At 40.1% G+C, this 27,038-nt stretch overlaps 1 protein-coding gene across 5 annotated transcripts in view; it reads right to left on the reverse strand.

The window, feature by feature from the left end:
• ANKIB1 (ankyrin repeat and IBR domain containing 1) overlaps positions 1–27,038 on the reverse strand; it is a 113,289-nt gene that overhangs the window by 48,432 nt on the left and 37,819 nt on the right. For all 5 annotated transcript variants that reach the window (XM_067291706.1, XM_067291707.1, XM_067291704.1 and 2 more), the window contains exon 3: positions 2,387–2,687. In XM_067291706.1, the coding sequence (XP_067147807.1) occupies positions 2,387–2,687 (301 nt within the window). The remainder of the gene's footprint in view (positions 1–2,386; positions 2,688–27,038) is intronic.

Consider the following 27,038-nt stretch of genomic DNA (forward strand, 5'->3'; position numbering starts at 1 on the left):
CAAATACCAGAGAATCCCAATGGAATACAATCCGGACTTAAACAGAAAAAGAATAGTGTCACTGACTATCTGATCAAGACTGTAACAATAACCGTGACATGCTACTGAAGCGCAGAAAGGCTGCAGGGGCAGTAACCACAAAAATAAAGGGACACTTCAGTCACTGCCTCTCCCAAGTATATTGAGAAAATGCTATGCTAGAACACAATGCATAGATTAAATTTTCAGACACCATAAATGACTGAGTTGTAGACAAACTAGTTAGGAAACCCAGGAGAGAAGCAACCTCTGATGATGTCCAGAACAGCGTGCAAGACCTGATTTAAAATGTTACTATCAAAGAACCACTCAATAATAATGGCCAAAATGTACTTAGATTCAATGTTCTTGCAGAAGTGGAAAAAATCTCAAAGATCCACTGCCTAATTCTAAAAAGTGGTACTAAGTAAAAGTGAGGAAAAAAATCCCAAAACTTCAGAACAGTCTGTCAAGGTTGAACAAGAGGACAGAGGACATACTGGAAGTAAGAAGCCAAAGTTGTGTCCAGATGAAGAAAATGTAAAGAACAAAGTCTGGAAAAGGTAGATGTAAAAACACAAGGGTAAGAATGATTTGAGCAATATGCCAACTGCACAAAAAGTCAGAATAAATCATTTTAAAACATCGCACACAGTAAATCTGCCAATATATCTGGTCAAAGTACAAAAGGAGTGCTCAAAGAGAATATGGCAGAAAAATTATAGAAGTTGTTGGAATGCAGATCCCCTGGGGATGTACCACACAGGTCCTCGTGCTTCATGAAGGACACAACAGAAAGTCTGTTTCCAATGGAAGCCTTGCTACAGAAGTTTCTAGAACAAACCAAACAAACAGTAATGAAAACCCAGCACCAGACGGTATTTATTCATGAGTTCTAATGGAACTCAAATATGAAACTGCTTCACTATTTACTATAATATGAAACTTCTTGCTTAAATTTGCAACAGTACAAGAGTAGAAGATGGTAAAAGTTACTCCAATACTAAAAATGGTTCCAGAGAAAATCTGTGAAGTATAGAACAGTACACGTTTGATAGCTGGACAAAGCAAACTGATGGAAAATACAGTAATAAGCATTACTGACAGACACCTGGACATATATGAAATAATGAGGAAAATACAGCTTTCACAGAAGAAAGTTTTGTCACAGATTTATTAGATGTTTCTCATGGAGTCAAAAACACAAGGAAAAGAAAGAGCATATATAGTCTATGTATAGCTTTCCAAATGGTTCAGTAAAAACACTCAAGAAAAGTAGGCCACCATGGAAAGTTCTTTGATCAGATAAATAACTTGTTAAAAGGCAGGAAAACAGGGGAATGTCTGTTTTTACTGCAGACATAGGACACCAATGAAGCCCAGCATGTGCTGGGACATGACTTTTTAAGTTATGCAGAACTTATTTGGAATAGCAGGTGAATAATGAGGTGATATAGTTTGCTGATGACACGCTAATGACTAAAGAGTAGTGTCAATAAACATGAAGAGATGCAAACATGAAGAATAATCTAATTTTACACTTATATGATGATCTCTTAACTAGTCATTGCCATTCAAAAACCAAACCTTATGTTGTAATAGTCAGTCTTATGAAAATGTTAGCTACTGCTGAAAAAGTTAGAAGTCTATTCTGGTGTTCCTTATATTAAATTATCAGCATAATTAAATAGTAGCCCTCATTATTTGGTATAGTTTAAAAATAAATTTGAGGGGAGACCTTCAAAGTTATTATGACTCCCAGTTATTCATTACTACTATTTTCACAAACATTAAAATATTTTTTAATTTGTAAAAAGGTAATTATATTTAAGTATGTTAGCACAGATGTATGGCATTCTCTAAAAAAGTTGGGCACTGTAAATTAAAAACACCAGACCTGTTCTTGAAGCAAGGATAAGTGGTTCAGGCAGTCTCAGCTACAGAGCAGGATAAAAAGTGATTTAATTTTCTCTCAGGCAATTATTTCACATCTTTTTATACCTACAGGTATGTCTATGCCTATCTTTAAACCTATTTTTCCAATGTTACCTTCTTGCAATTATTTTCCAATTTTTTATAAGCCTGCATGAGTCTTGCTTGTGCTGAAGAGTTTATCACATAAAGTTAATGTATATGTAATCAAATTTTTCCTTGATCTCTACTCAAACAGTGTACCTTCTGTGCTGCTTATCTTTGTCACTTTTCCAATGAATAAAAAACAGTTAACACAATTAAAAAACACAGTTAACACAGATTTAAAAGTTAATTATATACATCAATTCTTTTTCCTGAAACAGCTTTATGAAACACTGTACATATCATTTACTAACAGTAGTGTACAGACTTGTGATTATATAGCAACTTTTACCTCTACACAGGTTTTCATGCCTGAGGCAGCAGCATAGTGCAAAGGTGTATTTTTTTTGTTATCAACAGCATCAATTGCTGCTCTTTCATATTGTCCTTCATCCAGTTTTGCTCCCTTCCACTTCAGGATCATTTGCAGACAGTCTGCTCTTCTGCAGTCATCTTCTGAGGGTCGTGTCAGGCGAGGGTGAAGAGCTCCTTCAGATATCATGATCTGAGGTCCCATACACAGTAAGTGCATAGATGTCTCATTGTGCACGTTCCGTTTATTTGGGTTTCCATCTCTAACAAAAAGGAAAGTTCTACATGGGAGGAAAAAGGGAGAAGAACAACAATCAGCACACAATGCAGCTCATGTCTTTGGAGTGGGAAGGGTCTGTGATCACTGCTCCCTTTTCCTCCTGCCAAGAATTTGATCAGCCATGTCAGGGATAAGCATTCTTAACAGGTAATGACTAGTGGGTATGTCTATTTCTTAACATGTGGAAGGAAAAGAGAAACACCCTGAACCTCCTCCTTTTATGTGGTGCTCACAAGGTGCTTTAATTACCCATTTGCTCTCTCCCAAAGACTATTAATTGCTTCTGCTTTCATTTTAGAAAAACCAGATGTAAATCAGTCCATGTCTGAGAACCCTGTTCAGAACACCAATAAGCACTTACGAAAAGCTGAAGGAGTGTTTCAAACCCATGTGAGTACTACCAACTCTTCTCCATTACTCTCAGGAGTCAATTGTGAAGATCAGGATGAATTACCAAAACATCATTAAGTAGCATATTTAATTACTTTGTCAGTATGTGACATAAATTTTAGTTAGCAGAATTTATTCTAAAATGCTGTGTTGTATTACAAGAACTTTTATTAAGTCAAAAGATCAACAAGATAGATAATTTCTTTTTTGTGTGTTCCAAATTGTGGTGCACTTGGTAGTTTACAAACAGATGATGTCAATTAAGTTCATCCCCCTCTACGCCTTAAAATGCTAAATGCTAGCTAAAATGCTAAATGCTAAGCAAAATGCTTAAAATGCTAGTGGCACTACTTAAAAAATCATTCTTCTTCCCCTCATCTTCATTCAGATGTAAAGGCAACATTTCCTATTTCTTGAAAATATATGAAATTCTTTTTCTGCTAGTACCACATGTATTGAGAAAAGACCCTCCTTGCTACTCATTTTGGAAGTGCAACACAGTGCAGACCCTCATCCAGGCAGATGACAGAGGCTGGCAAGAGTCGAAGTTTTCTCTAGAATGCTGTAGAGGCCGTTCCAAATGGTCAGTAAACTACACCAGCAAAAAGGACCAGCTGAGGAATGAAAGGGAAACAACAAACTGATTCCTGGAATCACAATTCTGATTCTTGCCAGCTCCCGAGACAACACAGCTTTCTGCTGCTTCTTGCCAGTAATGAATTATGAACGTTACAGTGCAGTTCTGAAAGGGAAGAACTAAGACATCATACTAGCCCTTAAAACCAAACTTGCTTTAGTCTTTTGATGTTGAAGATGATAATTTTTTTCTTAAGGGCGGGTGAATGGTAGGAAGCAGCAGAGAAGGAAGACTCTCTTCATGGGTGGCCATCTGCAGGAGATTCAACAAAAAAGGAAGACCCTTGGTAGGACTGGGGGCATAAAGAAGGCAGGGATGAAAGAACTGTGTGAAGATAGGACGGATGGCTCACAAAGGAGGTAGCATCGTATTAGATCAGAAGCATGGCACACAGGTTCAAGAAGTCATTGCAGGAACACTTGCACTGTTCATAAATCCTATCACACGGAAAGCAAGTAGAACTCACTGTTCATTCCCACATCAAACTGCTGCTTGCCTCCTTACAAAAAACAAGTTGTTCTGGAATCCTCATTAAGTTAACAGTGAGGACCAGCTTCCACTTCCCTGCCCTCACCCCAAAAACTCATTAAAAACAGTTCCAATCACTTTCGGTTCAAAACAAGCAGACAAGCCATCAGAAGGCAGGCACTGTCTAACTACAAAATCAGACCATATCAGTCTTGGTGAATGGCAGAGCACAGAACTTGGTAACCAAACTGACCAAAAAAACCCAAACCAAACCAAAACAAACAAAAAAACCCCACAAAAAACCAAAAAACAACCCCCCCCCCAAAAAAAACAGAGCAAAACAAAACAAAAAACATAAATAGGCAGTTAACATTTTTAGGGTAGACATCTTTTCTTCAAACATTCTTCCAGCCAATTTATGATGACTGACATAATTACTAAGCACTAAAGTCTAAAAAAATAGTTCCTTAGCTCCTAAATCATTTTTAAGTAATCTCTAGACTGATCTTAGAACATTTATGGCTATTATTAATCCATAAAAATGTCTGAATTCACAAATGAACTCTTTCAGTCAAAAATGGCAAATTGAAGCACATATAAAGCAAAAATCTTCTGGTCCACAGACTGCATGTATTAATTAAATATAACTGTGGTTCTAAATAAGAAATATGTAAAAGTAATAGAGCAACAATTAGACTGGGTTTAAGAAATAAGTGGAAGATTTGCAAGTAAAGTCATTCACAACTAATAAAACAACCTTTCAGTACTCTCATATTCTATACAATATAATCAAAGTTTTACTAGCTTCAGTTTATTATGTAGCTCTCTTAACTATATATATATTTCACCATATTTACTGAGTGGAAATTGTGAAGTAATTAGTTAATAAATCTTTGATAGCATAAAGTTAAATGCCAAATTATGCCACTGTTATGGCTTGTTTACAAGCCTAGACATCCACCTCCCCTTTCTTTTCTCCCTGAATACATCCTATCAAGAATTAGATGTTATGACTTTCTCTTTCTCAGAGTTCTCCCATGCTTTGTTCAGGACAAAGAATAATCCTGAAATTATTTTATTAAGGAGCAGGCTATATAGGGCAGGTGTGGAATCTCCCTCCTGAAAATTACTGAAAACAGACTGGTAAATATTTAAAAAGAAAAATGTAGGTGCAGATGATCCTGCTCTGTGGTGGATGGGTGTGTTGAGGATACTCGCCTGGTCAGCCTGTTTTCTATCATTTCTTCCCTTTTAAAATCTCTGACGAGTTTAAATGTGAGATCAAAAAATACTCTTCTTTTAAAGAAGTGGGAACAATGGGTTCACAGAAAAAGGACTTTAGAAAAACAAAACAGTCTTCTCTGTGACTTTACGATTCCTCATGACAGCCCAGTCATACCAATTCTATAGAAATCCTAGCAGACCTTGAATATCAGTATGTGTCTGAGAATCCTTCTTTTCCTTAACTTCATTTTTAAACTTTGACTTCCTGGTTCCCAAGCATAAGATCTGTTCACTAAACTGATTTCTGAAATTGGCTACATCACAGTGTAGACTATTCTGTGTAGACAGCCTGTGAGATAAACCAAGGAGGGTCTGCCAACATGTGGCTAATCTCGAATGAGTCTTCCCCTCCTTGTTTGCATTTCCCTCCAGCACTGCAATTACTGTCATTGCAGAATACAATGAACACCCAAACAAGAAAACAAAACACAGTACTTATATATTATTAGAGCAGCTACAATCCTGTCAACCTTCAGGTAGGCTTGAAGAAAGACTGATGAAGCTAGATCTTTGTATCACAGACTTGCATGTATTCTCTAAGCTTGATGATGCATCCTGCTCCTACCAAATCTTTATGCCATGGTACCACCCCAAACACAGGACTTTATGTGACATATCATGTAAGCTGATATTTATAACCATATTCCATCAGCTGACAGGATATGCATCTTGCTGCGGGATTACATGGATCTTCTCAAATGCACTGACATATGTTCACCATATAACAAAGGCATTTGCTTTTGATCATATGCTCGTTACCCATATGGCCACATGTTAAAGGATGAGAACCTGGTGAGGATAAGGAAGATGTGAGAGATTACAAACTGCCCATGGGACTGAGATGCAGCAGTGTATGTGCATGCTAATCACGTTACTAATTCCAAAGCCTTACTCAATTGCCATTTGAAAACTAGTCTCCCTCTACAGCATATTTTTCCAACAAATAGTATTCACCTATAGTACTGATTACTTGCTGGTTTTCAGACTAAATTATTGAAATATATATTATATAAACAGGCAATGCAACAATTAGAGAAACTTCATAGAGTTTGTTAGTGTTATTCCTCAGAAATATTAGATATCAGTATCACATAAATCAGGTGAGTCTGTTCAACCTCATCACCTAAAATAGATTATATGCTCAAAATCATAATCTAATTTTTTGAGCCTACCATTGAAATGGCTTAAATTAACTCAGATTATTTTTCAATAAAATGTAGATTCAGAGATCAGGTTTTGTAGAACACTTCAAAATTTCAAAAGGATCAAAACAGAAAATTTTCAAATGCCTCTAGAATATCTAGATAGAATACGTAATTTTCTTTTTTTTACTGTATTATATAGAAAATAAAACAATATTCTGAAGGAATATTTCCCAAGAATATGAAACATTGTACTGTAATTTCTCAGAAATAGATTTTAGCAAAACCATTATGATCTTATGAAAAGTTTTGATGGAAACCACTTGTTTTTCAATAAAATTATCACTAGACACTGATCTCTCAATAAGTAGCAAAACATTTATTGATATTTTTAATTTTCATGTCAGGATACCTATGTTGGCATTATAAGTCTCAATGTTAAACCTTCTTAAAATAACATTTTCCTTTCTGTTGCTAGACTCAGTCAACTATTCTTCATCTTGCAGTTTAGAGCTGACTTTAGTAAGCCACATCAATGTTAAAACTATTTGTACCTTGTCTCTATTAGGATTTTATACTGAAATAGCTACTGCATTTAAAAAGAAAAGAAAACAAAAAACAAAAATCCCCCAAAACTTACTTTGGCAGCAAAAATAGTCCTTAGAGACATTTCTCTTTCATTCCATGATGGCAGACTTAGATAATATGAATATGCCAAACTTAAGAGTGAAGATATTGGTGAAAAAATGATAACAGGTTTTGTTTGCTTGTTTTTAGTTTTCAGAAGAAAGGCATTTAGCAACACATGCAAAATGCTTCACATAGGATTACAAGAAATGACACGACTAAACAGTATCAAATACTGTCCAAAATGAAGTATAATATTTCTTTGTCTGAATCAGCTTTACCTAGTGTGAAACTAGAGACTGAAAGAAAGGAGGGAAAGGAAGAAATGAGAGGGGGAAAAAAGATCAGCTCGGTGAGGGATGAAGAGATGAATTCTATAGAAGGCACATGGATACTAGGACAGTTACCGCTGCAAAACCTGGATGATGCAAATACAAAGCTAAATCTAAGTCTAAATCTTGGACTTTGTGAGACGTAATTTTGGAGACTCACTAAAATCTGAACTTCTCTACTTCCTTTACAATAAAATCTGTTTTATAATACACCAGTATCATTTTTTTCTTAACTCCCTTTTACAATTTTGTTTGTTTTATTTTTACTTCAAGTACAGATCAGCCCAAACTAAGCCTTCAACATATTTTTAAATTGCAGTATGAACAGAAAATGTAAAAGGTGTTCATTTTTCAATCCATAGTCCTGAAGTCTTGACAGAGGCATGTTCAAATGAAGATTAAACATTTATTTTATTATTATCATTTATTATTCCCTTCTCCTCCTACCCATGGAATCAGGACATCCATATGTCTCTTAATGTTCCATCCCCAAACTCCTGCATCTTCCTAAAGAAAATGAGATCATAACACTGGGAAAAAACAGGCAGCAGCTAAAGATTTAAAAGACTTCATATGTGTCTCTTTTCTCACTTATATTTAAAACTAGGTAACTCTTTGATGTCCGAGCCAGTTTGCATAACGATTTTTACCTGGAGTCTAGATCTAACAATTTCCAAGCTGCTGTGCAAAGCAAAGCTAGTAGAGATAGCAGACATCTGTTAGCTTCAAATGAGATGTGGAACGAACAGAGAAGAAAGTGTCACAAAGAAGGAGCCACATCGCCTCTGCAGTCACTATAATGGACTGTGCAATAAAACAGAATATCAAAAGTACCAGTTTCTCTGCAGAAATTCATTCAGAATTCCATTAAAATGCCATCAAAAGGCATTTCTGAGGACAAACAACCAGAGAAGTACTGAGATTAAAGGCTTTGACTGGTAAAAATGGCCAAGCAACAAGCTAGTAGTACAAAGCTAATGCAACAATCTGATATTGCAAGGAGGATGGATTTCATCTTTCACATAAAGTGCCTGAACTTTATTTCAAAGTTTGAACTTAGACTGTAAAACATGCTAGATGGCTGCATTAATTAGACTTTCATACTTCAAATGTCATGTGCTGTTTTTTATCCACATTTCTTCCTCCCACTTCAAGTTGGTTTACACCCAACATACCGATTCCTGCTAGTTCTCTAATAAAAAATGTAAAATGTTACTTTAAAATTCAGTGTAGAACTTTCTGAGATTTCTGTATTGCTCTGAACCAGGGTGTAGTGAGAACACCTGCGGCAGATCTGGCAAGGAGTCAGGACTGGCAGAGTACGTGGTAGCAGCCCCAGCGTGTGAAACTACACACGGACCGAATCCCACCAGGGCCAGGCAGGCATACTCCGCTTGGTCAACAACCTCTAGCTGCTTCCTGGGCAGTAGCTACTCCAGGTTAGCACAGCTGAGATAAGGAAACAGCTCTAGGAGATTTAAGGGGCCCTTAGGAACAACAAGTCGAGTCCCACCTGGGTGACTGACCCGTGCCTCCAGGAGCCTCCCACTGGCGACCCCTCCTCGCGGTTCCCGGGGGTCCCCATGCAGTCTGTAGTGCAAGTCCTTCATTAAACCTATCCTCTTTAACCCCTTATGAACCTTGAGTGTCTCTCTCCACCAGCATCCAACCCTCTCTTGCCCACCTTGCAGTCACACAGGGCTTAGGTTATTTTTTAATTGCCAGAACACCTTCATTGTCTCCTCTCATATCAGATGAAGTATTCCTAGTATCTTTAGATATCTACTCTTTACTGTCTAAGCTTGATAATTGACTCTTCCACTTAAATTCCATACTGTGGTATTTTAAAGCATGTGATTCCCTCTGAATCAGGTGACAGTGTATCTGATTGCAAAATAGCACGACATTCTGGTAGTGATCTTCTCACACACTTTCTTACAAAACATTATTTTATATGTAAACAAAAATATTCAAAACTTCTGCTAATGTAATAGTAAAGTTAACTGGATTGTATCAATTAAAGAAAACAACTTGCCTGGCCACCAGTCGATTATCCTGTACATACTCTTTCCCTCTGCTCTTTTATATTTTTTAAACTTACTATATTTTTCCCAACAATCTCTGCCAAAATTTTGCTTTGATAAACCCAAGCCATGGGGGTTCCATCCATTTTCTCCAAAAATATATTGCAAAATCTATTAATTTTCCTTTACAAAGATTTATGTAGGTAACGTTTATAGAAGAACCAAGTGCTGAAAGGATACAAATGCTCTCTCATAGCTGGGGATAGATGTTGCATGTTACAACTACAGTACAGTGATGAGATGCTTCTATGAAAACTGCCCTAGGCCATAACTCTGTGCATAAACATCAAATTTCAAGGCTGTCAAATCAATAGCCCCTTTTAAGCCCTGAAATTCTCTCTAACAGGCTAAATAATATAAAATGGTAGCTATACTAGTGAGTAACTATTACTATAATTCTCTTCCACCATAAAATTAAGCTTTTGGGGAAAACCTGTAACATTCTTGTTTTTAAGAGGTTATGCATATTCTAATCTAAAATGAGAAGTGCTGAAGTCCTGCCTGCTTGCAGATTTTCTGTTCATAAATGAATAGAAAGGCACTTTTCCTTATTAACCAAATAAGAAAAAGATCTAACTCTGATTTTTAAAGTTTTTCAAACTGTCACTGCACTGTTTTACTATCACTTCACAGCACAAAGAACATTACTACTCAAATATGAGTCTTTCAGCAAGGTAGACTTTCAACACCTGCAGCAAGAAATAACAGCAGATTTTTTTTTTTTTCCAGAAGACAAATCCAAAATACATCACTAGAAGGCCTAAGCCCAGTATCTGTTCTTATTTGAAAGTTATCCGGTAAAAACTTGTCCAACAGTATCTAAACACAGTAAAATCTTCAATAAGAACCATCTTCCGCAGGTGGCTGTCAAGTATTCACTTAAAATATAAGCAAATTTTCTAGAGCAATTTTTGTAACACTGTTGGTATGAAACAAAAAAACCCAGTTTTGATTACTTGTTCTCCTTTCTTGTCAATCAACCTCCATGTCTCATAAATGGGTGTAACAAACACCAGAGCTGGCAAAGAAAACTAGAACCTCACTTTGGATCCATAACTGGGCTTGGAAGTGCTACGACAAATCCTCTTTTCTTTCTGTAATCCCTTACAAAAGTCAAAGGGACAACTCTTTAGTCAAAGGGGAAGTTAAGCCAAAGCTGAAAAGCCCAGCTCAGTCCATAACTTAAAATACAGAGATGATGATTAATGTCCAAAAAGAGGTAAATTCATACATTTTACACCTACAATTTGACTGTTTGAAGGGCCTCACTTTTAGCACTGATATTTGGCATGCAAGGCTTTCAAAGAGTAGTGCTATAGACCCCTGCAATTTGGCTGAGAGCTTCAGAGGCATAAAAAGTTACATTTTGCCTGGAAATTTACTGGTAGAGTGAAAATATGTAGTGCCTATGGGAAATACCACTCAGTCACAAGGCAATCAGACTTTACTTTAGTTGCAGTTTCCAAATTTTGCTTTAAGCTGCAGCTATTCGCAGACTCCAATCTTGAGGTGACAGAAGCACAAAAAAGAGGCAAAAAAAAGTGGCAAAAAAGAAAAGGCTGTAACATTTACACCTACTACTATCTGTATTTGCTGAAAAGCAGCAAGATACTCAAGGTCATCAGGCTGTGAACTTGAATAATAAACAACTGACACATTCCCTCACTCCAGGAAAGTAATATCACCACAACCATTTCTTTCAGCTCTTATAAAATCTGTCATGTTTGGGGGAGGAAAACTGCTATATATATACACAGTCTCTTTCATTCTCTCTAAGTGGTATATATCTATATCTATGTCACATGCATATATGTGATTGATATGTATGTATGTATACATGCTTAAAAAAACATATGAAAAAGTATCTATGTATAGAAAAAAAAATCAAATTAAGTAGCAGCATAAAACAAAGTTATACAGGTAGTTCTGATAGCAAACTCCAGTGCAGGCATAAACCTAAAGTTAACAGCTTTTTGAGCATTAACAGAAGTATGGCTAAACCATGAGTTATAAAAACATACAGAAGAGCACAGTTCCATTACTTCAGTAACTTAAAACTCACATGCAATGAACTAAATCATATAGTTATTTTGAACCATTGAGCTTCCACCACAGTAGGTCAATACTGTTGCATGATAACTTTAATTAACCATAGTCATTTTATAATTGCAAATAACTGTTTCCCCAAACATGCTACAACACATAACCATAGTATACTAGTAAGCACAAGAAGAAATATTTTTAGTCATTACTGACAGTTGTATGTAAGTATGCGTTGGTATAAATAATTTTGCAAAAAGTATTATTATTCATCTGATATTGATATTTTTATTCATTAGATGGCTCTAGAAAATACTTTATTAGCACTTACAGGTTCTCCTCTAGAAAGACTGACTGTTTCATCAGGATTCTTAAGCTTCTCCTACAACCAAAGAATTTCTTGAATGTGGTTAAAAAAAACTTGGTAGGAGACTGCCTATTTATATTCCAAAATAAAAAATCTGCTGACAGATCATTAACCTCTGCCAATTTATCAAAAGGAAATCCATGGACTATTATTCTGGCTTTTTATTTGCCTTAAGTTCAGTTAGCCTCTTGCCTAAGAACTGTTAACACCACCACAATCCCCATAAATACTAGTAATAACCTGCTAAACTAATGAGTGAGTGATCTGGGCTAACAGCAAAACATAGGAAGCATCTGAGAGGCAGTCACTGAGATCATATCCTATTGGCAATGGAAATTTGTGAAGAGCTAATTCTTCATTCTGAAATTTGAAGCCTTCACAGCCATTAAAAGATCCCTTATATCAAGGACTCCAATCTGGTCCCTGATTCTGTCCTTTTCCTACTCAGAAATGCCTCCCATTTGTTCCCATTCATATGAATCCTATCAAGTCCAGTATATCTTCCAGCAAAAAAAGTTAAATCCATTTCCTGAGCATGCAGAAAGATTCAAACAATTTCTGCAGATTTCCAGAGATAATCACAATTTTGAAAATCAGGTCCAGACTATGGTGCATATAAATTGTGTGTTTTACTTAAAGCAGTCTGAAGCTCAAATGGAAACTTCTGTCTCTGCCAACATATGCTCCTTCAGGCCTGCTTCACTTACGGACTTTATGTAATGTTCTGTACAAAAATACTGCCTGGAACTCGAGCACTGTCTTCAGCCTCTCCTAAGCTGTCTGCAGTGCCCTAAAAATCCTTAAAATCTTTTAAAATATATTGCTATCAGTTCATCTACGGCTTCCCCAAGTAGCATGTTTCCAAAAAATTATTAAAGTAATTAGATATAGGTCAGCACCTGGGTCCTGCCGCAGATAGTCATCTTCGGCTTGGCACAACACAGAAGACCAATGGAGTGGCAGGAATGGCAGAATGATAAAATTGAATTGTGCAGCATAGATCCAAAGATACTGTATGTTAAAAGTGCAGAACAAAAAAACCAGTTGATCCTTATGGTTGTTAATACTGCAGACCAAAAAATATCACGCTTTATATATGGATCCAAAGCTTGGTAGGAGGAACAGCAGCAAACACAGAATTAAACTATTCCTGATAGGAAAAAATATCAACAACATCATTAAGTTAACTAGAAAAGTATGGGCTTTATTTTATTCTGGCCTTCCATTGAACAGTTAGGAATACTGCTTCCCTGATTCCAGGCCACTTCTGGCTTTTAGTTCAGAGTTTAAGGTGAGATTTCAAAAGGAAAAGAGCTGAGTGCCAAACTAGAACTGACTTCCACTGGAACTGGTGGCTTACCAGCGACTTTTGAGACTAAATGTCTTCTGCAGTGCAAAAGCTCCATGATTTTCATCTCTTTCTTTGACCCTCTCTTCTATACATTTCTTTGCAGCTAGAACCAATTCTCTAACTTAAGTGTGATTCTTTCAGGCTTCTCTCCAAGTACCTCCTTCAAACACAGCTTTTTCTGAAAAGACTATCCACACTGAATTCTCTTCTTGGATAACTGTGAGGCTATAATTTTTAGATTGATTTCAAACAAATGTCAGACAAAATAATAAGCATGAAATGACCAAGGAGAGGTTTTATCTGCACCACTGAAGCACACTGCTTTGTATTTCTGAGCAGAGACCCTTATCTTTGTATCTGCTTTTAAATGACTCAGCAGTGTATGACATCTAGTGTTGATATTATTTATATAGCAATAATGATGAAATTACACAGCAAATATTAATAGGCTTTGTATCAATTCTTTCTCTTTCTTGAAAACTATGACTACATTACAGAGATTGTCTCATCTTCCTCCCTTCCTTCCTCCTTCCAGAAAAAAACATTTCGATCTTTGTGTTGCTTGACTTTTAACTGTATTAATAAAAGAGGCTTTCTATTCTTCTTAAATGTCTCAGTAAAGTTGTCTTCTTGCATGTAAAACAAAAATTTTAAAAACAGATCTTCAGATAAGGATTAACTGCAAAATATAATTTGCCGTGTTTTTAACTGAAAAACCCTCAAGCTGGATACAACTTTTATTTTTAAAAGAAAAAACTGTTAACAAATATTTAGCACTACCCAAAGCATATTAACATAGCAATTTAGATTCCCTCTCATGAGTGCATTCTTAGTCCCTTCAAAAAAAAAAAAACAACAAAAAAACAAAAACAAATAATCCACAGTACATATATTTGTGTACAAAATGAAAACTCTGTTTGGACACACAGTCACTGAATATGTTAGGTGGATATTGTATTAAGCTATAAAAATTAATGTTTTTGATAAATATAATTCAGTTTATCAGAAACTTTAAGTCTCTTAATCATTATTCCTACCAGACACTAACTATTGAACTGGCAGACCTCTCTGCTATGGAAGCAGTGTCTGCCTCGACCTAACTCCCAGGGTGAAGTTAAACCGTTTGACACACAGATTCAGCCGTACCAACCAATCCAACAGAGTTACAAACTCTACCTGGTAACAAAATTAGCTGAAAGACTCAGTCATCCTGATAAAGACCAAAGCTATACTGTACTGCTATACAACTGAAATATAGTTCTACTTTGCCTGAGATAAAATATTCCCAGGGCTCTGCTAAGGAGAAGAGACATCGCAGAGTAGGAAATCTTTAAAACTGTACTGCATTAATAGACCTGATCTCATTAATCACAAACTGACAGGTTGTTTTGCAGTATTGGATTTCCAAGGAAAAGAAAGGAAGAATAACGTCAGGAGTAGATGATAATTTTAGTAAAAACCTTCAGGCAGTCTCTAAACATGAGCAGTGAAGGGCACTGCAGCCTAAGGTTCCTGGCTTAAAAAGGGGTGCAGAAAACCTAGTAGCAGGGAGAAGCAGTAACTTAACATGTCCAGCACTGGCATCCATAACTGTACAGGAAGGCTGTGTTGCCATCAAGGAACTCCATATGACCACATGTATTCAACATAATAAGGTTAAAATAATCAGAAATCAACCGGGAAAAGGTCATTTATAAGAGTTAAAAACATAGTAGCTGACTGGCATTTGAGGTTTACTTGTAGGTCAGACTACTACTAAGATTAAGTTTGTGCATGGTTGCATATTTTATGGGGAAATCATAAAGAGCACCAAGGAATTCCCCTTAGGAGGCCACACATCTAATTAGTGAGACCCACTTTTAAATGAGATTTTGAGCTTTGAGGGAAAAAAAAAAAAAAAAGGGATTTTCAGAGTCAGATGAGGGTTTGAATATTTAACCTACCTTAGCTGGACTGTAGGAGACAAAGTCCAACAGAATGAGAGCCTTAGAGAAATCTAGAAAATATTACTACTCTTACTCCATGTCTGAAGTTGCTCCTGTAAGTGTCCCCAGCTCTCACTGTCACTGGCAGTTTTCTCCAAGAGGATTTAGTCACACTGAGGATTTGCTCAGTTTTAAAGGTTTCCTGATTTTATCATTCGTTCATTGCCTTCACTGATCATGAGACTGGGTATCATGAAAATGACCTCGTAGGAGACTATTTTATATCATTCAGTCACCAGAATTTCAATTCATTTAGTCCTTTTGCTTCTTTATAAACATTCCTGCAAATCCTGGTCAGATCATGTTCTTCATATATCAGTCTCCTATACCAGATCAAAAATTAACTTCGGTATTTCATATTCTAAAGCATTTAGTAGGTGAACAAACGTCATAAGCATATAAAATAACTAATCAGAAAAGGGTCTTACAGAGTCAAAACCCAAATATTTCTCAGAAGCTGACTAGAACAACAACAAAATATTTGGAGAAACACCAAAGTTCTCACTTCGCTGGATCCAAATATTGCACTTAACATTCACAGCAGCCCACAAAAGTGAAACATCTGGGCACTGTATCGCATGCAGTATATCCCACGATTGGTATACAATGCTGATATCATAAAACTATGAAAGAATGCTCAACTTACTGTTCCACAGGTGCCTACTATTTCATTTTTTATGATTTAACGTATTTTAGAATGAGATTTATCTCCCCAGCCATAGAGATGCAGGTACTACACCGACCCTCGACTCCATTTAAAATCAATAGGGAGAAAGAGGCACTTCCGGGGTTCAATTAATTTAATATATTTACAGTAAACTTTACAATGAATGAACTGTGCTCTAGCCTTCACTGATTATTCTGACTAGATCTACTAACTAGGACTACACTGACTACAAAGGAAGCTTAGCATGACTAATTCCAATGCAGACACGCAAACTTTTATGAATAAACTTCATCTTAAATATGTGGGAGAATGGGAAGATAGGTGGACATCTTTTATGCTAAAATCAGAAGTCAAAACTTATTAAAACTAATTTTAAGGAGAAGCATAAACAACTATTATACCTTCATCATATTTTGAGCTGTAAAATTGCCTAGAAAACACTAAACAAACAGTTAATAGATCAAAGAGTTACCTTGAACAAAAACGAACAAAAGAGAAACTCCCCCTGCACTTCAGAGCTACCTGCTGAAAACAACCATACATTCAATACAAATTCCCTTATACTGGGACTCTGTTGTTCTGGCCAATTACTGCATTTTTTTTTCTTATTTGCCATTATTAGACAAAAAGCAGCCATTAACTCTCTTCTTTCTGTTCTGCTCACATCTATTTCACAAGTACAGATAGGAGGGTAATCCAGAAGAACACAACAGATTTGCCAGAAAGGCACTTGAACAGAATTTTAGAAATTTGACGAAGAAAGAGTAGCACATACTGTGCTACCTTTGTGAACATTTCTGTGATAGGTAATAATTTGTTACATCAACTCGTGAAGTGATTTTATCATGAAACTAGGCGCTAAGTACCGGCTATCACCACAATGATTGTACTGAGCCAGCAGAGCGATATTGTATTGTGAAATGTATGCGCGTGACCTGAAAGGCACCACGTACAACGCAGAGGAAGACCCCAGCTTTCATCCCGACCCCCCCCAGCAACAGCCGGCGCAACCACAGAAGTTACAGGCATATAAGGGGACTGTGAGCAGGGGATTGCGCGCGCCGTTGGTGGAGCAGGAGACTCCCCGGCCGCCCAGCACTGTTTTGCTTACTTGTGACTTGCTCAATTATTCTATTAAATTGGAATTTATGCAACCCGGCCCGAGTGGTTGTCAATTTGTCGCGTTTACCCATAACAATTTGGTGCCGTGACTCGGATACAGGCTTCCCTGGTTTCGGGACTCTGACTCAGGGGAGGCGCCCCATCCCGTCTTCGGATGGCCCCTGAGTGGGTAGTTCCCCTACCAGAACCTGTATTTCCGAACCCTAAATCAGGACAAGTAAGCAAAAGAACTGCAGTATCCCGTAAACTTTGTGCACGAAGATCCGAACGAAGACTCAGGATTGAGTAAAGTATTGGTAAGTGGTTCCGTTCGGTTGGGGTGGGATCCCCGGAGCACGTCTAAGTGAGACGTCCCCAAGGGACGAAGCGAGAGCGGACCCTACAGTAGTGCGGTTCCCATTGTCCACGAGGGCGTGGGCCACGACCTAGGGGAGCGATTGAGCGTGTGTGTGTGTGCTCCGGAAGATGGGACAGAAAAAGAGCAAGTCTTCTGATCCCATAGAGGGCTTTACAGTCGATAGCCCTTTAGGATTAATGATTAAGTATTGGAACGATTGGCCCTCCCGAAAAGGCAAAAGTCGAGAGAAAATGGTACATTACTGCATGCAAGTATGGGGTGGGAAGCAGATTAGAAGAGACCCCCTTTATTGGCCAATATACGGGTCTTTTGAAAATTGGATATGTCAGGCCCCAAATATATATGTGAATTCAAAGGAGCCCTTTAGTTTAGAAGAAAGTGAGTATGCTAGTTTATGAATAAGACCAGATACTCGGACCATGATATTTACCCTGAAAGAGAAGGGTTCGAGGAAGAAAAGCAAAATATTGGAGGAACTTCCCGTTTCTCCTCCCCCCTATATTCCCTCAGCTCCAGCTCAAAACCCAATACCAGCCCCTCCTCATAGCCCCCCCCCAACAACCCCGGACTGGGATCTAGACCCTCCTAGTTCCCCAGAAGAAACCCGAAGGGTCACGAGGAGTCAAACGAGGGGAGGTGGGCGACCTGATCAGCTGTACCCCTTGCGAGAACTCCCCATGGGAGGACCGCAACCAGGGATGGGTTTTGTGTCCGTGCCCCTGAGTTCAGGGGATGTACGGGATTTTAAGAAGGAAATGGGGAATTTATTAGAAGACCCTTTAGGGGTGGCTGAAAAACTAGATCAGTTTTTGGGACCTAGCCTTTATACATGGGAGGAATTACAATCCATCTTAAGCATATTATTTACAGTGGAAGAAAGGGAAATGATCCGTAGGGCTGGGATGCGGATTTGGGATCAACAGCACCAACAAGGTCCCACAGCAGATATCAAATGGCCCACCCAACGGCCGGACGGGGACAATCAGAATGCTGAGCATCGGACACATATGTCCGATCTAGGAACCATAATAGTTCAGGGAATCAGGGAATCTGTTCCCAGGGGGCAAAATATTAATAAGGCCTTCATGGAACAACAAAAAGGGATGAGACACCAACAGAATGCCTTGAGAGACTTAGAAAAAACCTGCAACTTTATTCCAGGGTAGACCCCAGTACCCCTGTGGGACAGGCTCTATTGAAAACACAGTTTGTAGCAAAGGCCTTTCCAGATATCAGAAGGAAGTTAGAGAAGTTAGATGATTGGCAAGATAGAGGACTGGATGAATTGCTGAGGGAAGCTCAGAAAGTGCATGTGCGAAGGGAAGAGGAAACTCATCGGCGGCAGGCAAAGATTCTGGTGGCAGCAGTCCGAGAAGGACAGAGAGGGATCCAGGCGCAACCTCCTAGGTCGTATAACGGACCTAAAAGAAAGCCACCTCACCAAGAAGGACAACCCAGAGAAGTCGTGATGAGGGACTTGAGGCAGGTTGAGTGTTTTATTGCCAGAAGAAAGGGCATCTGAAGAGGAATTGCAGGAAGCGAATGCAGGATGAGCAAATGTTCCAAGAAGATTAGGGGGGTCAGGGGCTCTATCTGCTGGGGACTCATAAAGGAACCGAGCCCTTGATAAAATTGAAATTGGGTCCCCAGCGACAAGAAGTAGAATTCCTTGTGGATTCTGGGGCAGAAAGATCTACTGTCCAAACGGTACCCTGGGGGTGTAAACCATCCCCAGAGAAACTACAAGTGATAGGAGCTAAAGGAGAACCCTTTAAGGTCCCAGTAATTAAAAATGTGAAAATAGAATCAGACTCTCGATTAAGTGTGGGATCCTTTTTATTAGTTCCCGAAGCTGAATATAATTTACTGGGCCGAGATATGATGGTTAGTTAATAGAATCAGGGCCCCTAGACAAAACTTGGTCGGCCCAGGCTTGTGAATTGTATGCGGTTTTTAGAGCCTTAGAAATTTTAAAAGGCAAAATAGGGACTATATACACCGACTCTAAATACGCTTATGGAGTAGTACATACATTTGGGAAAATATGGGAAGAAAGAGGACTGATTAATTCGCAAGGGAAGAATTTAGTGCACGAAAAATTAATTAGAAAAACTTTAGAAGCTCTGAGGGGACCTCGGAGAATCGCGGTAGTACACTTAGGGGCCATCAAAAGGGCACATCTTACCACATAAGGGGAAATAATCTAGCAGATGAAGAGGCAAGAAAGGCAGCTTTACACCTATTGTCTGAAGGAAAGGAGGGCCAAGATAAGCTAGATACCAGGATGAGTTTTACTAAACAGGAAACAGACAAATTACGACAGATAGGAGCCCTAGAAAAAGAAGGTAAATGGGTGTTGCCCGATGATAGAGAAATTGTATCCAAAGGTGTGGCTTGGAGAATCATGAAAGAATTCCACCGACAAACTCATTGGGGAGTGCAAGCATTAGTAGACCAGTTTGGAACCAAGTATATGTGCATTGGAATATATGACATAGCAAAAAGACTAGTGGGAGAATGTTTGACCTGTCAGAAGGTTAACAAGCAGCACCTCAGAGAAAAAGTCCCAGGGGGACGATCAATAGCCAAGAGGCCATTTGAGAAAATACAGGTTGACTTTACAGAACTCCCGAAAGTGGGCAGGTATAAATACCTATTAGTTATAGTAGATCATTTAACTTACTTTATAGAAGCCTTTCCCGTAGCCCGAGCTACTGCGAAATCGGTAGCCAAGATATTGCTAGAAAACATCATACCCCGGTATGGGAATGTATCGGTCATAGACTCAGACAGGGGGCCACATCCAAAGTCATTAAAGAAACATTAGATCCTTTAGGGATCAAGTGGGAGCATCACACTCCTTGGCATCCTCAAAGTTCGGGAAAGGTAGAAAGGATGAATGGGGAAATAAAAAAACAGTTAACGAAGCTAATGATGGAAACCCAGATGAATTGGATCAAGTGTTTACCCTTAGCCTTGTTGAATATACGAACTCAGCCCAGAACTGACACAGGAGTCTCCCCTTTTGAAATGTTATATGGGATGCCATATGATTTAGAAATACCAAAAGAACATCCTAAAGCAGAAGAGAGATTATTACAGAAATATATTACAGAGCTTATGAAGAGAAGACAAGAATTGATAAAGAAAGGACTAATAGTACAGAGACCTCCATTAGATGTAGCCATTCACCGAGTTAACCCTGGAGACAAGGTTTTAATTAAAACCTGGAAAGACTCATCCTTGACTCCCCACTGGGAGGGACCTTTCCTTGTCTTGCTTACCACAGACACTGCTATTCGCACCGCAGAGCGAGGATGGACACATGCCAGCAGAATTAAAGGGCCGATCTCAGAATCATCGTGGGAAGCCTTTGGAAACCCGGACAATTTAAAAGTAACCTTTAAGAAGAAACCTAGAAACCTCGATAAGTAAGACCACATTTTGTAAAACCTCACATTGTATTTGTTATCCCTTTGTGTGTTATGAATATAGGATTTGTAAAGAGAAGTAGTGGACTCATTGGTAGCACGGGTACCTCCCTAGCGGCAGTTGTCGCCTTTGTTATGGCAAATTGACCCATTTGACATTAAAAAGGGATCTCAAGAAAAGATCGGTGGAATGGTGGGAAGCTTTTGCTAAAGGGGTACAACCAGAGAAAGGTTGTACCTACGCCAACCACCCCGATCACATAAGGCCAAAATTGAAAACACCAATCGTAGGTGGACCGTGCCGTATGTTGAGTGTCACTCTGGAGAACTGGGAAGCCTTTAAAAATCCAAAAAGCTCATACAGGAGGTTCCCCTGAAGAATACGGCTGCTGTCGAGAAGACGGTACACCCTGCTGCTCTGAGCAAAAGAGTAGGCAGAGGAGACAGAGACGTATAGAAACTGTGGGGATCGAGGCCGACAAGCCACCTCCTAAGCAGGGATACCCAAAATTGTAAGGCCCAGACTCTTTAAAGTCCCAGAGACACTTGGCATCACGGATCGCCCCTCCAAGGCATTAAGGGTTCGTAAAATATCTGTTAGCCCAGCCATGGGTCCACTACTCCTCTGGAAGATGATTGTGCTAGGCTTATTAGGAAGACGAATCAAAGGGGGAACATAATATACACCAACCCCTTAAGTGGTCATTAATAAGGTGGGAGGATCAAACAGTGATCCAAGTACGAAGTGTACCCGGGAGTCCTACATTCACAGCAACTTTATGTGAGTTGGTGCCTATTGAACCATGTCTAGATCATATGGGGTTTTACTTTTGTCCTAGTTCTAATCCTGGGCAAGGATACTGTAAACTCTTATTATTGTGCTTATTGGGGATGTGAAACTATAGCCTCTGATTGGACTCCAGGAGCAGGATTAGATAAGTTTTTATCAGTAAAATGGGGGCCTTCTGGGTGTATCCCCCCTAAAGAGGATTTCCAGCTGGGGTATCGGGGAAGTCCCCACTATACCCCCCGGGAACTTGTAAATATTTAATGATAAATATCACCCGTCCGGAAGATCCGGGATGGTTCTTGGGAAAGACCTGGGGAGTCCGGTACTGGGAGACCGGGACCGATAGGGGTGGATTAATTTTCATAAAGAAAGAAAGTGTGCGACCTACTCCTCAAGCAATAGGGCCGAATTTAGTTGTTAAGGGAGTAGAATCAAGAATCCAACCAACGGGTGCGATCATGAATTCGACAAGTATTCCTATGAATCACCCCACCTCGAAAGATACTGTTGTAATCTCAGAAAGTAAAGCCACAGAGAGGATAGACAATCCTCTGTGGAAGGTTGTGCAAGCAACCTACAAAGTATTAAATGCTACAACCCCTAGTATAACTACCCATTGCTGGTTATGCTACGACATAAGACCCCCTTTTTATGAAGCAATAGGAGTAAATATGACATATACCTTAAGCAATGATCCAGCTTCACAGTGTCAATGGGAAGATAAGAAGAAGGGATTGACTATGAAGCAAGTTACAGGAATAGGAATGTGTATTGGCAAAGTGCCAAAATCAAAGAAAAAGCTGTGTGGATCTATATCATTGCAAAACCACATCCCTAAAAATGGATGGGCTATTCCCACCAAAGGAACTAGATGGATATGCTCAAAAACGGGCCTGACTCCTTGTGTCTCCTTAAGGGTGCTTAATGAGTCCCGAGAATATTGTATACAAGTAGAAGTAGTCCCCAGGATCTTGTACCATCCGGAAAAAGTGATGTACGATCATTGGGACACCCCTCATCCGGTCCGAGTAAAGAGGGAACCAATCACCGCGATTACTATAGCCACCTTACTGGGCCTCGGGGCAGTGGGAGCGGGAACCAGAATTTCCTCCTTAGTGATACAACAGCAGAGCCTTAGCACCCTACGGGCAGCTGTGGACGAGGACTTAGAACGAATAGAAAAATCCATCACCGCCTTAGAAAAGTCGTTAACATCACTATCAGAAGTGGTGTTACAGAACAGAAGAGGGATGGACCTTTTATTTTTACAACAGGGAGGATTGTGTGCAGCCCTAGGAGAAGAATGTTGCTTTTATGCAGATCATACAGGAGTTGTCAGGGATACTATGGCGAAACTGAGAGAAGGCCTTGAAAGACGTAAAAAGGAAAGAGAAGCCCAGCAAGGGTGGTATGAATCATGGTTCAGTCATTCTCCCTGGCTAACAACCCTATTGTCTACAATCGCGGGTCCATTGGCTTTATTAGTACTTGTGTTGACCTTTGGACCGTGTATAGTAAATAGAATAATTAACTTAGCTAAAAGCAGACTCGAAGCTGCCCACCTACTGTTGATAAGAAGTCAATATGAACAACTGAATGAAGATGAGAGTAAGCATAACCCTATGCTCCTCCTGGCACAGGAGGCTGTTGTTCGATTTGATGAACAAATTAAAAAGGACCAAAACAAAAAGGGGGGATTGTGATAGGTAATAATTTGTTACATCAACTCGTGAAGTGATTTTATCATGAAACTAGGCGCTAAGTACCGGCTATCACCACAATGATTGTACTGAGTCAGCAGAACGATATTGTATTGTGAAATGTATGCGCGTGACCTGAAAGGCACCACGTACAACGCAGAGGAAGACCCCAGCTTTCATCCCGACCCCCCCCCAGCAACAGCCGGCGCAACCACAGAAGTTACAGGCATATAAGGGGACTGTGAGCAGGGGATTGCGCGCGCCGTTGGTGGAGCAGGAGACTCCCCAGCTGCCCAGCGCTGTTTTGCTTACTTGTGACTTGCTCAATTATTCTATTAAATTGGAATTTATGCAACCCGGCCCGAGTGGTTGTCAATTTGTCGCATTTACCCATAACATTTCAGATGCATGATTTAGGTCAATCTGGATGTCAAATTTAAATATTCACAGAACTTTTGTCCCAGTCAAAATATAATAGTGAAGTACCCTGTTTTGTATTTGCAGCATCAGAAAAAAAAAATCCTAAATTCAGAGCAGCTTTACATCTTTAGAAAACAATCAGCCATAGCAGCTCTCTAAAGCCTGGAGAAGTTCTGCAAAGAAGTTAACAGGGTTTTCTCTAACAGAGATCCCTATGATGACAACAAAGTTGCTGTCAAATTCATCCCATGAAACATACTGGTAACTTCAAAAAGCTCTCTCTGATGGCACTACAATTGCTTAGAACAATCCTTATTGAAATCTCTGAAACAGTCATAAAAGCTAAGACAAGACAAGATAAGGATGTAACACATCAACCTGAAACTCCAAGAAAAGCTGCATATTTATTTTTACGTATCAGGAAATTTCAGTCTAGAAGGAACCACCACTACTTCGATCTTCTGTAATTCTATTGCAGTGAAAAATACTTCAGAAACTACAAGTATTTCCTATAGCCAGATCCTGGACACATTTATCAGTGTTTATCTCTGGCTAGTTTAAGTATGCCTTCAGCGTCAGAGTCCCTCTATGCAGGCATGGAGAAAGTCAAAAAGCAACATTTTTTTCAGTTTCAGGCTTCAAACCAATTTCCAGATTCTTCTGCAATTGTAAACCTTTGCTTTTTCCAGTTCTGGAAAAAAATCAGCTCCACAAACCATTTCTGCCTCCCCACAGCCTCATGTTCCTATCACCTCCTCCTCCTCCCTCTTCAACCCAAGACCAGCAGTAACTGCTACAAATGATCCTATTTTGGCTTAAATATTCACAAAGTGCTCAGACATAATAGCATGAAACATACAATAAAAAAATCTGTCATTAATTACAGAATCACAGAATCGCTGAGGTTGGAAGGGACCTCTGGAGATCATCTAGTCCAACCCCCCTGCTCAAGCAGGGTCACCTAGAGCACGTTGCACAGGATTGCATCCAGGCGCGTTTTGAACATCTCCAGAGAAGGAGACTCCACCACCTCTCGGGGCAACCTCTTCCAGTGCTCTGTCACCCTCACAGTGAAGAAGTTTTTCCTCATGCTCAGATGGAACTTCCTGTGTTTCAGTTTGTGCCCGTTGCCTTGCATCCTGTCGCTCGGCACCACTGAAAAGAGTCTGGTCCATCCTCTCGACACCCTCCCTTCAGATACTTGTACACGTTGATAAGATCTCCTCTCAGCCTTCTCTTCTCCAAGCTAAACAGGCCCAGCTCTCTCAGCCTTTCCTCATAAGAGAGATGCTCCAGTCCCCTAATCATCTTTGTAGCCCTTCGCTGGACTTGCTCCAGTAGTGCCACATCCCTCTTGTACTGGGGAGCCCAGAACTGGACGCAGTACTCCAGATGGGGCCTCACCAGGGCTGAGCAGAGGGGGAGAATCACCTCCCTCGACCTGCTGGCAACACTCTTCCTGATGCACCCCAGGGTACCATTGGCCTTCTTGGCCACAAGGGCACATTGCTGCCTCATGCTTAACTTGGTGTCCACCAGCACTCCCAGGTCCTTCTCAGCAGAGCTGCTTTCCAGCAGGTCAACCCCCAACCTGTACTGCTGCATGGGGTTATTCCTCCCCAGGTGCAGGACCCTGCACTTGCCTTTGTTGAACTTCATGAGGTTCCTCTCCGCCCACCTCTCCAGCCTGTCCAGGTCTCTTTGAATGGCAGCACAGCCCTCTGGCGTATCGGCCACTCCTCCCAGTTTTGTATCGTCAGCAAACTTGCTGAGGGTGCACTCTGTCCCTTCATCCAGGTCATTGATGAAGAAGTTGAACAAGACTGGACCCAGGACTGACCCCTGGGGGACACTGCTAGCTACAGGCCTCCAACTAGACTCTGCTGATCACAACCCTCTGAGCTCTGCCATTCAGCCAGTTCTCAATCCACCTCACTGTCCACTCATCTAACCCACACTTCCTGAGCTTGCCTATGAGGATGTTATGGGAGACAGTGTCAAAAGCCTTGCTGAAGTCAAGGGAGACAACATCCACTGCTCTCCCCTCATCTACCCAGCCAGTCATTCCATCAGAGAAGGCTATCAGATTGGTTAGGCATGATTTCCCCTTGGTGAAGCCATGCTGACTACTCCTGATCACCTTCTTGTCCTCCACATGCTTGGAGATGGCCTCCAGGATGAGCTGCTCCATCACCTTTCCAGGGATGCAGGTGAGGCTGACTGGCCTGTAGTTCCCTGGGTCCTCCTTCTTGCCCTTTTTGAAGACTGGGGTGACATTGGCTTTCTTCCAGTCCTCAGGCACCTCTCCTGTCCTCCATGACCTTTCAAAGATGATGGAGAGTGGCTTAGCAATAATGTCCGCCAGCTCCCTCAGCACTCGTGGGTGCATCCCTTTGGGGCCCATGGATTTGTGGGTGTCAAGTTTGCTTAAATGATCTCTAACCCGATCCTCCTCGACCAAGGGAAAGTCTTCCTTTCTCCAGACTTCCTCTCTTGCCTCCAGGGTCTGGGGTTCCTGAGGGCTGGCCTGAGCAGTAAAGACTGAAGCAAAGAAGGCATTCAGTAACTCTGCCTTCTCTGCATTCTTCGTCACCAGGGCACCCACCCCATTCAGCAAAGGGCCCACATTTTCCCTAGTCTTCCTCTTGCTACTGATGTATTTGAAGAAGCCCTTCTTGCTGTCCTTGACATCTCTAGCCAGATTTAATTCCAAATGAGCCTTAGCCTTCCTTGTCGCATCCCTGCACACTCTGACAACGTTCCTATATTCCTCCCAAGTGGCCTGTCCCCCTTTCCACTTTCTGTAGACTTCCTTCTTCTGGTTGAGTTTTGCCAGGAGCTCCTTGCTCATCCATGCAGGTCTCCTGCCTCCTTTGCTTGACTTCCTACTCATAGGGACGCACCGCTCTTGAGCCTGGAGGAAGTGATGTTTGAATATTAACCAGCTCTCTTGGACCTCCCTTCCTTCTAGGGCCCTAACCCATGGGATTCCTCCAAGTAGGTCCCTGAAGAGGCCAAAGTTTGCTCTCCTGAAGTCCAGGGCTGCGATCCTGCTTAGTGCCCTGCTGCCTCCTCACAGGATCCTGAACTCCACCATCTCATGGTCACTGCAGCCAAGGCAGCCCCCGACCTTCACATCTTCCACCAGTCCTTCTTT

This window comes from Apteryx mantelli, chromosome 2, assembly GCF_036417845.1.
Source record: "Apteryx mantelli isolate bAptMan1 chromosome 2, bAptMan1.hap1, whole genome shotgun sequence".
Classification (NCBI taxonomy): Eukaryota; Metazoa; Chordata; class Aves; order Apterygiformes; family Apterygidae; genus Apteryx; species Apteryx mantelli.